Raw genomic sequence first — 12,008 nt, 5'->3', positions numbered from 1 at the left:
TGTGTCCTGTTGGACAGGTGAAAAACAGTTCCTATCCACGAGAGAAAAAAAAAAAAAAAAAGCACCTTGCTTCTGTCTAAAGATTGACCTACGCTCAAGCCTCGTTAAAACAAAACTGGAAACATTTTCCCCTCCCAGTTGTCTGAACATTCACTTACTCCCAGTAGTAGGAGATATGATCTGCCTGATCTGGTCCTAATTATTTCGAAAATAAATGTGGGTTTTTTTGCCTTTCAGAAGCTACTGCACACAAGACACAGCACAGAGTTAAGTCACATAACATGTAAACTATACCTCACCAGAAATTGTATCCCATTATTCATTCAATCAGTGATTTATATTTAAAACTTGAGAGCTCAGAGCAGTCAAATCTGCACTGGTTTTTCACCTTCTGAAAAAAAAAACCAAAAAAAACCAAAACCAACATTTATTTTGACAGGAGCTCTGTTTTAAACAAAAAAAAAAAATAAAATTGAAAGATGGCAATCAAATTGGCCAGAACAGTCCTTAAACACATTTCCAATTTATTAAAGGTGAAAAGTGTTCCAAATTTTAGCAGTAATGCATTGTGGCCTATTTAAACCTGTTACACAAGTGGTTAGAAGTAGTCTGTTACGATCCTTTGTGAAAAAGCCAGATCCTTTGCAAGGATAATAAAGGGGTCAAATGAGACATTCACCTGACAGAAGATAATCAGGTCACATTGTAAACTGTAAAAAACAGTTTAAGTGATAATTAGAAGTATTAAGTAATACCAGACTGTTCTTTTAAGACTGATAATCAATAGATAGGCCAATGAATTTAGCAATGGACAAGGATTTATTTTCTGTATTTCTGGACATGTGCTGTGGATCCTCACAAAAATATTAATTCTGTTTACATCTACACCACTTGCTGGAGTGAAAAGACACATGGAACTTGAATTTTAGATATTTAGAAAATATTTTTGTGGACACATGCCAAGCTTCTTTGTAAAATGTAAAGGGGGGAGGGGGGGGAAGCCATAAAGACTAAGAAACTCAACAGGTAACCTAAAATTAAGTTATGGAAAATGTGCAATTCAATGTAAGTCAAGAGGAAATATCACGTTAGAGTCTTGAGCAACTCCAGAGGCTTTCCCAAAAAAAACCCAAGAAAACAGGAACCCACAGGAATGGAAGAGGTGGTGGAAGAGCCTCCAAAATTAGAAACAACAGTCCATTTTACACATGCATTTATTCCTCTGCTACCTAGAACAGGATTAACAAAACCACTCATTTGCTTTCAGACTTATAAATATACAATCAAGGTTTAGTTTTTCAACAAGAACCCTTTTACCTGTTTGTTGGAGTGGTAAAGCTGAAAGACAGCAGCTGATTCCAGAACGGGTCATTCTCAGAGATAGGTTCCGCTCCTGCTAATTTCTTTAAGTACTCGTTTTCTAGAAGCTCACTGATGCTGCTACTGCTATTTGCTCCCATCTTCTTTATTTGGCAAATTCCTTTCTAAATTTTCATTTCTTTGAATATTTTTTTTTTTTTAGTTTAAGTCTTTTGTACTAATAAGGAATCTATACAGCCTAAATTAGCAATCAGTAGTTTTAGTTCACCACCTTGAACAATTACCAAAATGTAGAAAACAGGCACATAGGAAGACATTTAAAAGATTTTTCTTTCTTTCAACAATGACTTCTTCATCCAAGGAAGTTAAAAATTACTGTGCTATATACTTCAGTCATTGTCTCACTTGGATTTTCATAAATCACGCTCAACAAGAACAGTGTCACAGTTGTATCGAAACCAGTGGGGAAAACTGCAAAGAATTCACAATTTAAACAGGGGTGTCCAGTTGACAAGCTATTCAAAACTATATTTTCCAAGTGAATATGTGCAGATAGAAAATTATTTCTATTGCCAAGAAAAGGAGTCCATCATGGAGCAAATTCCTGCCTGTTATCAATGATCTACACCTTGAAATCTCCCACCTTCTAGGAGGGAAAAGTTAAAAAATACATACATCAAAAAACTGCTTTTTGAAGCAACACCACAGAAGCTGGTAGAGATATTGTCCAAAACCTCTTCATTACCAGCTGTGTTGTCCTTGACCTGTGCAAGAATGATGAGATTTCAATTCTCCATGCTGCATGTCAGCACTTCTTACCTTTATAAACAATTTAATTAAAGAAAAAAATACCATGATACTATTAACTATGTGCCAGGGATGCTCCTAAGCATCTTATATCGTTCCAGGACATCAGCTTCAATAATCTTCCATCTTTGGAGAAGAAATAACTGTGACTAATAGCTTTTAAAGTTTATATTTATATAAAAGAAATAAGAACAGGAACAGCTATACTAGGAGATGTAAGATACTACTTGGTAGCAACTCTTCCCTTGGTCTTCAAAAAGATATAAGATCCGTTTCACGAATCACTCCAGTACCGATTAAGACTCATCAGCTTTGCAGAAGCAGTTGCTTGCAGAAAATACCATTCTAGTAGTAGTTAATAGTAATAAAGAACAGTATAAAAATGAGGAACACTTACTAAAAAGAAACTAAGGGATAGAATGAAAAGCTGCAATGTTTGCAGCCATCACTATGGCCATCTGAAGAATTTATATTTGAGATTTACAGCAAATGCACAGCACCTAAATATTTCAAAAGCAACAAAATGCCAGCACAGACTGAGAGCAGAACACAGGATATTTTCCATCCTCCACCATCACTATTAGCTGCTCTAGAAGACAGAATACAGCAAGATGAAACTTTATACTGACTCAGTATATCAAATTTTATAACTGCACCACTGTAGTTCTGCCATCGTGCACCTGTGGAATTCATTTTTACAAAGCAGCTCAGTTTCTACCACCCCCCCCTTTATATCTAACCAAAGGGAAGAGAGAGACAATCATCATAACCTCATTTATGTCTCATTTGGCACAAAGCTCTGAAGATAGTGTCTACAGAATTAGCAGAAGTCATTTCTGTCATGGGGACAGGAAGAAAAATTTAAAAGTGGTCTATGAGTGAAAATGGAAGTTTGTGCCAGGGAATTCTGTAGAGAAACATTAAGGGATTATAAAATGTAATTATTTTAAGAAGATTACCAGAAATTTGGTTTAATATGTACTCATGGAACAGAATGAATGCATCTTACTTGAATATAAATTTTACTGCCTCAAAGGAAGGAAAAAAACCCACCACAAACAACAGAACAACCACGAGACTTAAAGTACGCTACCTTTAATATTCATTGACCTTATTTCAAAGGTAGAGATTAAACAGAAAAATCAATCAAAAGAATCCAATTGCTAGATAAATACTTGTAAAGTAATTAGTAGATACATGGACTTTGTGAGCTTTGCCTTCTACTCATTCGTGAGCCAACTTCGAGCATTCAAATAAACATTTTTTTTCCTCTCTGTTATATCCCAGGGGCTTTTTCTCTCCCAAAATATTCTATTCACTATACTCCTCTAAAGTAAAAATCTCTGTTCTACTGATACTTAATAGAGATGACCATACTTAGCTTCATTATACCTGTTGTACATTATTTCTAACTCCTTCCATCATTAACTTATATTATCTCAAAGTGTGCTGGTTTTGTGCTCTGTGATGATTTTATGATGCAGTCTGAGCACCTTGAGCTCCTACAATCTTAAGTGCCATAAGCCCAGCTTTAAATCAGAAAAACATTTCTTAGGAACTCCAGGCGACAGAGGAAATAAGTCTGTTCTTCAGATTTCTTGAATATCCTGCAGGAAAAATGTCTAAAATAATTTAAAAATAATAGCAACACACACAAAAAAAAAAAAAAAAAATCAAGACTTAAGAGTTTTAGCAATGGTAACAGATTAACCCAAATGCTTTAACTTTGATGGTTACATGTTATCCATGATCTCCAACACATTTACAAGATAGATACTGTTCTCCACTCACCACCTTAAAACATTTTCAAACATGTTTTTAAAGAGCAGACATGTTTCTTTTCAAAACAGCTGCCCTTAGCTGGAAGAAAAAAAAAAAAAAAAAAAAAAAATCACTCCAATAAAACATGTAACCACTTAAATTTGCAAATTGCTTTTAAAAGGCATTATCGCTGTGTCTCTAACACTAGTTAAGGCAGTAGAGGTTCAAATTTTTATAAGACATAAAACGTTAGTCAGTATTTGAAACACAACATGATATTAATTGCTATTTTTTTAAATTTTAAATTTTTACCCATGACTTTCACAACAGTCCCCCTTGCAACTCCAGGGAATCTCAGTCACTTCTGAGCAGAAGGTTGTTCAATAGATTCTCTTTCCTCACATGATGAAGTGGGAGAGCCACGAGAAACACCAAATAAGAAGAAAACCCTTTTCATTAAAAAACAAAAAAAAAACAACAAAAAAACCAAAACAAAAAAAAACAAACAAACAAAAAAAAATCATCAAATCATCAGTCCCAACCCCAGCAGTAAATTACCAAAGAAATCTAATTTTTTTTTTCTGAAATACACTAAATGCATGGTTTCATTAAAAAAAAAAAAAGTTGTCTTCTCTTGAAAAGCAATCAAGCTAATTATTTGCTAAAAAAAAAAAATAATTAGACATAATTTATTAGCAAGTCTTTTAGTTTAACACTATTATTACCTTTACCAAAAACTCTAAGTAAGCTGGGAACACCCCTACATAATCACAGTGTCACACTCTGTTAAACCCAACATCTGTTTAGTCCTGAACTTGGCTGCAGGACACAGCAGCAGCTAGTCCAGAGCAACCACGAGGGAGTTTGTTCTGCACATCAGGACTCATTCCAATCTCAAAGAGCGAGGAGTAGAGATATATCCCAAGTTTACTGTCCCTTCAAAAAGATTAATATTAATTATTAACAATGTTCACAAGAATGTAATTTTTTCTCTTCAATTTAAAAGCAATTCAGCAACATACATGTTGTGTCTGAGCTCCTAAATGTAACTCAAGGTACAACATGTGTACTGTCCAAACTTGCAATGCTCTCTAAACCTTCTATTTCAAGAATTTTAGACAAGTACTTATAGTTCCATTAAGTATTAAATCTCCTACTGGTCTCAACTTAATTGATATTGAAATAAATAACTTACGCTTTTTCTATGGATAAACAACATTTAATCCATTTCCTTGTGTTCCGTAAAAACGTGTTCATTAGAGCATAAGCAAAACAGCACTGGGTGCGCGGGTACTTTTAACAATAAGAAGTGTGCTTAAATACAGTATGGTATTACATATTCATAATGACCCCAGAAACGCCTATACATATTCATGACCTTTCCCGCTTTTTATTAAAATGAGTCTCAGATAACCATTTACATATTCCCCTCCTTGACCCTCCCCTGTTGCGCCTGCGCAGTGTCACTTGATGAATTTGAGGAAGGGTCTTTAGGGGTCTTTGGATGAAGGCTCCTTCAGCTTCGTCACAGTGGACTTTTTACCTTTGGCTCATTAGGAGGAACTGGCTGGAACCCAAGCTACCAAACCGACTGAAACCAGACTGGCGCCCCCTTTTTGCTGTAAATCTTGGCTATCTTGTCTCCTCAAGGTTGCAGCTGGTGCTGTAGAACTTCTTATCTCAGCATTTAATGAAGTCCTGCTTTTTTTAGCACAATTAGTTACATACAGCTCTAAACTAGATATTAATAATGTGGTTTAAAATGTTAGCTTGTTAGTAGGCCCTTATTATATAGTTGCTTAACCCTTAAAGTGTTAGTTCCCTCTATCAATATAACTTCCTAAACAAGTTTCATAACTTTTTACATAGAACTTAACCACCTTTTCCTTTTCCAAGTTCAGAGTCCGTGCCTCATTTGGTTATATCTGTAAACATTAAACATCTTAGCACAAATCACAACTGCATTTTTCACAATATTATACTAATTCATCCAGTATAACCAGCTCCCCCTTCCAAAACTATTCTTGCCATGATGGTCTGGCTGAGTCCACAGACAACCTGAATAATACATATTATATTTATTTTTTTTTTTAATTAGTACTTTAAAGCCTAAGAATATGAGGTGGTCATGCAGACAATTTTACCACACCATCTGAGATCTGGTCTCTAAGCTAGGTCTTTAACGCAACCATATGAAAATAAAATTAAGAAGTGATGCTATTTGAAAGCCTAACAAAATTTCATTTCCACATATAACACTTAGGTTACCTTTACAATTTTAGGAACTAAAACAAATGCACATTGTTTTCCTTTCAAGCAAAGCAGCTGATATAGCTGTAAAAATGAGAACATATAAGATGTAATTCTGCTTTTTCAAGTATTAACACAGCTGCTGCACTGAGGTTTTTGGCTAATTCCCACTTGTATCCAAGAACTAACTGTACATTTCAGACCATATTTCACCTGTGAGACATTAAAATGCCTCACAAAATCCTAACATAAAACTTCCCTTGCATTTATGAGGCTACTGCAATAAATACATACAATTCTTCATGCAACAGAAAATGCAGAAGATATAGTAACCATAGATATTATTCAGTGCCAATATTTTAATTTTAGTGTCCACACAATGTATCTGAGTGTCTAAGGATCAAAAATCAGAATCTTTTCATTAACTTTAATTGCTGCTAGAAATACCAATGGTGTCTATACAGACCAATTTTCCAAGAGAAAATCAAGTTGGGTACCACACATACCCAAAGGTACCAGAAAAGGACTAACAGATCTCACCATAAAAATGATAACTCATGCTGTAAATGCCAAAAAAAAACACACCAAAAAAATATGCCAAAAAATAATCTTTAATTTCAGCAGCAAAACTATAATTTCTCTTATCTACACACCCTCCAACTGCTTTCTGCTCACCTCCAGAAAATAAGCCAACAAGCAGTAAGTAGAGCTTTTAATTCAAATTATAGTTAATTTAGTTTTCCGACACACACACTTAAATATCAAGAAAGAAAAGCTCCCTTAATAAGGATGGGTTTGCAGCTTTCCTGACATATTAAGTGTTTATTCAACTGCACTATTTGGGGAAGTTTTGGTGCTGTTAGTGAGGCTGGAAGAAAAAAAAAAAAAAAAAAAAAAACACAACAAAAAAGTGATTTGATCTTTCTTCAAAGGTAAAAAACAGTTATACAAATATTTTATTCATACCAAGAGATCATTCATTAAACTTCGCATATACTCTAAAACAAGGTACGAAAGTGTAAGGATTTTAGTTTTATCAACTGAAATGGTAAAATTTTGCTAAACAAAACTAACAATGGAGAAATGTACAGCAATGAGAATCTATGTCCGTAAAAGGGATCTTCATAAAAAAAATAATCTTTATAATCCTCAGAATTTAGGACCTTTTGCCATTTTTAATCAAGAGAAAAAACACTGAAATAATCTTTTTTTGTAAAGCATGTTAAGGAGTCAAAATATTTCAGCTATACCTTAATGCCTGGCAATCATCAAATGCAATCAAACTACTACTAAGAATTTATCTCTTCTTTACATGCCAGTCACTTATTACCAAGTAGCATGGGAGATTTCAGAATAGAATAAATGCATCTTTCACAACTAGAAATTAAAAGCATTTCCTACTGGTTTTAAGTTAATGAGTTACACCAGAAAGACTGTTTCAGCTTATTTTACTTTTCACTGTACTGCTTTGCGATTTTCCTCCACTTTTCTACCGTGTATTTGGCCACCACTCCTTTCTCTGATTCCCTTTTCCCACACCTCTTATTTTAACACAGCATTTAAACACATAAAAGCATCAAAAAAGAAAAACACAAAAAAAAGGTTTTGTGCAAAGCAGAAAGAAACAGACGAGCTGAGTTTTGTCAAAAATACAACCTATGTGCTCTTGAAGAGAACCTGGTCGACCATAAATGGGTCTAATCTTCGCAACCTGGGACAAATATCTTATTTCATAGTGTTCTAGATATTGGTCAAGTTCTCTATTTCTCCTCTATCGTTTTTCAGACTCTACCAAGTCTGATGGCCGCTGTCTCCACCGTATCAACAGTCCTTTAATATATTTTTGCAGCAGCACAGCACACTAACCATTCACCAGGGACCAAAATATATTTCCTTAAAGTTCAAGACCTTAGGACAGACATACTTTTGGACACTAATAAGAAATGCAACATAATTGGTCCATACAATACTTAAATACAAGAAAAAGAAAGCCGCATCTTAAAGTCTTTAGGTAGCTCCCAAGATAGTTTAATCAGACTTGTCCACTGTTTATTGTGCTGGATGAACAAAAAAAATTTAATTTTGAAGAGCACAGTTTGCTTACTTGACATCTCACCCACAGGACAGTTGTTCTGCTCACAAGTGATGAAGGGATTTTTCAAGACCTTCTTGGTTAGGTAGAATATTTCAAGCAGAAGAAATAGGATGTGAGCAAGGCCAAACACTCTGGTTGTTGACTAAACAAGAAAACTACCTTTTTCTTTATCAGTTTACCCTAAAGACCACGGTTTGCTGATTCTTCATAAAGTGTTCTGAAAAGCAGGTGACAGAAAAATGAAAACCTACATTCTATAAATGAGACTGAGATTTACAACTTCTGTATTTTCTCAGTACTATCTCAACACACATTTTCTTTCATTCTTTATAATAACATGTAATCACTATCCAACAAGTTACTGTTGTGGTGATCAAATCTATTCATTTGATCACTAAGGAGATGTTTACTAAGCTCAAAATAGCTTTTTCAGATGAACTACAAGTCACCTTCACAGACTTGTCCTGAACTAGAATTATCGACTCATAGGGGAAAAAAAAATAATAAATAAAAACCTTGCTCAAACTGCTTTTCTCTAAAGTTAGACAAGATCCAAAAAAGCTTCACATAAAAATGCCATTCCTTCTTTCTGTTCCAACCTTTTGCCTCAGAATAAAAACAATAAGCATTTCTAGCATTTAAGTATTCTATGTTTAATTGCCACATATGCAACAAAACATGTCTCTAGTTCATTAGTATAAATTCCACAAGATCTCCCTAATTTTGTCCTTTTTTAATGCTGCTAGTTCCACTCCCACACTAAAACATGATACTTGCGGCCAAATCTCCCTGAAGGTTCAAAAACTCTAAAGAGCATTTTTCTGACCTCCTACATAATTCCACTAATAACATTTCATTAAATAATTACTGCATCAGTCCTAATAATTTGAGAGTAGAATGACAGCATCAGCTTTAGAAATACATCCTATCATAGCAGGAAAGAAAGATTGGGGGGGGGGGGGGGGGGGGGACTATAAAATGAGAAGAACAAATTGAACTTTTGACAAGAATATCAATGGAATATGGAGCTTAAAAAAAATTTAAAAGACTAATCAAAATATACACAACCCATACTGAGACTGAACTTCACGGCTTAAGAACATACTGCATATCGGTACCAGTATTACTGGTTTGACCGTATCTTCTTCCCATGGCCAAAACCAGACTTTTATTACCACAACCACAAATACAGCAACAATTTTCAAAAGCACAATTTTACACAAACTACCTGATAATCTATAATGGATTACGGTGTTGGAAACTTTACTTAATATGAAAATGTTGATGAATTTATTCCCCCCCCCCTTTTTGTTTATACTCAGTATACCTAACTAAAAATCAATTTACAGTAATTCACTCAGTTACTGCCGTAATTAAAATGGGCAGCTGGGTTGGATATAACAAAAGTCATGTTAAACCTACTACAATTTAATAATCTAAGTAGCTGCTAGTTTGGTATATTTATCTCTTTACAGAAGGGGTATTAAGATTACCATTACACATATTTAAGATTTTCTCCGTATTGCAGTCTCAGGTATAAATACAACTAATCTAATGGTCAAAGAGATGTTTCAAAAAGAAAAATAATACCTTATGAGCTTCAGCAAGATGCTTAGATATTCATTAAAAGGCCTGCATTTTTTTAAATATTAGTGTGTATTGCTATATTTCAAAGGTTATATAATTATTTTGGCATCTGCCCGCAATTGAGCATTATGCTTATTTGTACAAGAGTTGTCTCTGCTTTAAATGTTTTGTATGTACAGCTAATTTTATATTATGCTACACATCATTATTTATATCACCTCTCTCCAGGGTCTACTGCAAATGAAATGACACCTACCAAAGTGCACAATTACTGTAAGGTACAAGAAGCTTTCCACTCTAGAGAATACACTCTGAAGAAATGTCTTCATCATGTTTAACCATCCACTTTAACAACAGTTCATCAGCCACCAAACAGGATTCTTTTAACACCTTCTGTCAGTCACCAGGATGTTAAAAACATCCTGGAATCTTCTTCTGGAAGCACCAGAGCCAGCTCAATTTAGTATTAATTTGCTATAAGCCTTTTTTTTTTTCTTTTTTCTTTTTTTTTTTTAAACTGAATTTATCACCAAAACACTAAGCAGGACTGGAAGAAGAGGAGCTGATGGCTCCTTCAGCCAGGTGAGAGTGCTGAGCAGGGTACCGCATCCCCAGGACCATCCATGGGTTTCTCCTGACACAGCGGTGACGTGAAAACAGAGAACAGCTCAGGGATAGAGTAAAACAACGCCTGCTTGAGCTCCTGGCAATCTAAGGAGCAACAACCATTTTTAATTCACTCCAACTGGAGCAATTTCAACAGTTTTTACTTGGGAATTGACAAAAGGGAGGATTACACAACCCAGCCACATGCATTAGGAAATTTGACCAAACCACCCAGGGGCTTCTTTACACTTCCCTGCACTCAAAAAGCGCTCAGTGCAGGAAACATTAACAATCTACTTACTTCTACTAACACCTGAATTATTATAATCGCAGCCCAGCACATTATCCCTCAGAACATGCCACGAAAGAAATCAGATAATAGCCTCATAAATTCACTTCGCTTAGCACAAAAGCTTAGAAAAATATATATAAACAATATGTGGCATGAAGGCATCCAAGACAAAACCTGATGGCAACTACGACACAAATTCCTTTTTAAAAGCTAAATATTTTCCCAGTCCTGCTAAGCATGAGCCTTCAGAATATGAAAACAAATCGGCAATAGCGACCAGGAAGCAGAGGCAAACTGAGCAGACTCATTATATTGCAAATGCAACAATTGAGCACTATAAAAACTATCCCGTTCACAAAAGCAGAAATGAAAATACACTATTTTATAGTCTTTTTACTAATAACTGCCATTACGAGCACAAAACAAGAAACAGAGGTATGAACCTCGCTCGCTGGGGCTTTGACCGTGTATGAAGGAACAATGGGGACAACTCCATGACCCGGGAAAGGAATACGCGGAGGGTCCCAGCGGGTACCAGTGGGCCGGGAGCGAACACTCGGCTGAGGAGATCGGGAACTCCCCGCCGCCACGATGCCCTATCGCGATATGGTGCCGAGCAACGACAGATGTCGGAACAAGGGGACGACCGGGACGCTTAAGGGCGTGTGTCAGCTCCCCACGCAGCACCGGGAGCTGGCAGAGCCTCAGAGGTCCCCCGCCACCGCCCGCACCTCTCAGCCGCCCCCCAGCCCCCGCCAAGGGGCGGGCCCGGAGGAACTACTGCTTACCCCGTCAGCGTCGCCTGTCTGCTCGCACGAAAACCGCCGTACTGGCAGGTAGGTGACCAATACCGAAGACCCAGGACCCGACAAAACCCAATCAACATCTCCACAACCACCACTACCTACTAGCCTTTCACGTCGTCAGCACGTCCCGGCGCGCATGCGCACAAGGTGGCAGGGATTGGTCAGGGGAGGAGCGGTGCCGCGGGGCACGCTGGGAAGTGTAGTCCGGCGCGGGGAGGCTGCCACGGACGGGTCGTGAACTCCGGGTGAGCCTTTCCCATGGGTACAGGCTGCTCTTGGGAACTCGCGGGGTGGTCGGGGGCACGGGCTGGGTGCCACGGCTTCACCTCCCCTGCAGCCCGCCTTTTCAGTCAGTGACACTTGAGGTAACTGGAGGAAGCGGGACCTGAGGTAACTGGAGGCACCAACAGCAGGTGTCTGAGGGAGGACTGACCAGACACAATCCTGCCCTCACACAGCTTTAAATCATTGCTTATACCTTTGG

At 36.9% G+C, this 12,008-nt stretch overlaps 1 protein-coding gene across 2 annotated transcripts in view; it reads right to left on the bottom strand.

Moving 5' to 3' along the window:
* Positions 1–11,638, bottom strand: part of LOC308051459 (dymeclin-like) — a 44,336-nt gene extending 32,698 nt beyond the window's left edge. For both annotated transcript variants that reach the window (XM_080361897.1, XM_080361896.1), the window contains exon 1: positions 11,507–11,638. In XM_080361897.1, coding sequence (XP_080218023.1) covers positions 11,507–11,604 — 98 coding nt within the window. In that variant the 5' untranslated portion in view covers positions 11,605–11,638. The remainder of the gene's footprint in view (positions 1–11,506) is intronic.
* Positions 11,639–12,008: the final 370 nt, after the last annotated feature.

Source organism: Nesoenas mayeri (assembly GCF_963082525.1).
Source record: "Nesoenas mayeri genome assembly, chromosome: W".
NCBI classification, from domain to species: domain Eukaryota; kingdom Metazoa; phylum Chordata; class Aves; order Columbiformes; family Columbidae; genus Nesoenas; species Nesoenas mayeri.
This window is presented reverse-complemented; position numbering and strand designations above follow the sequence as displayed.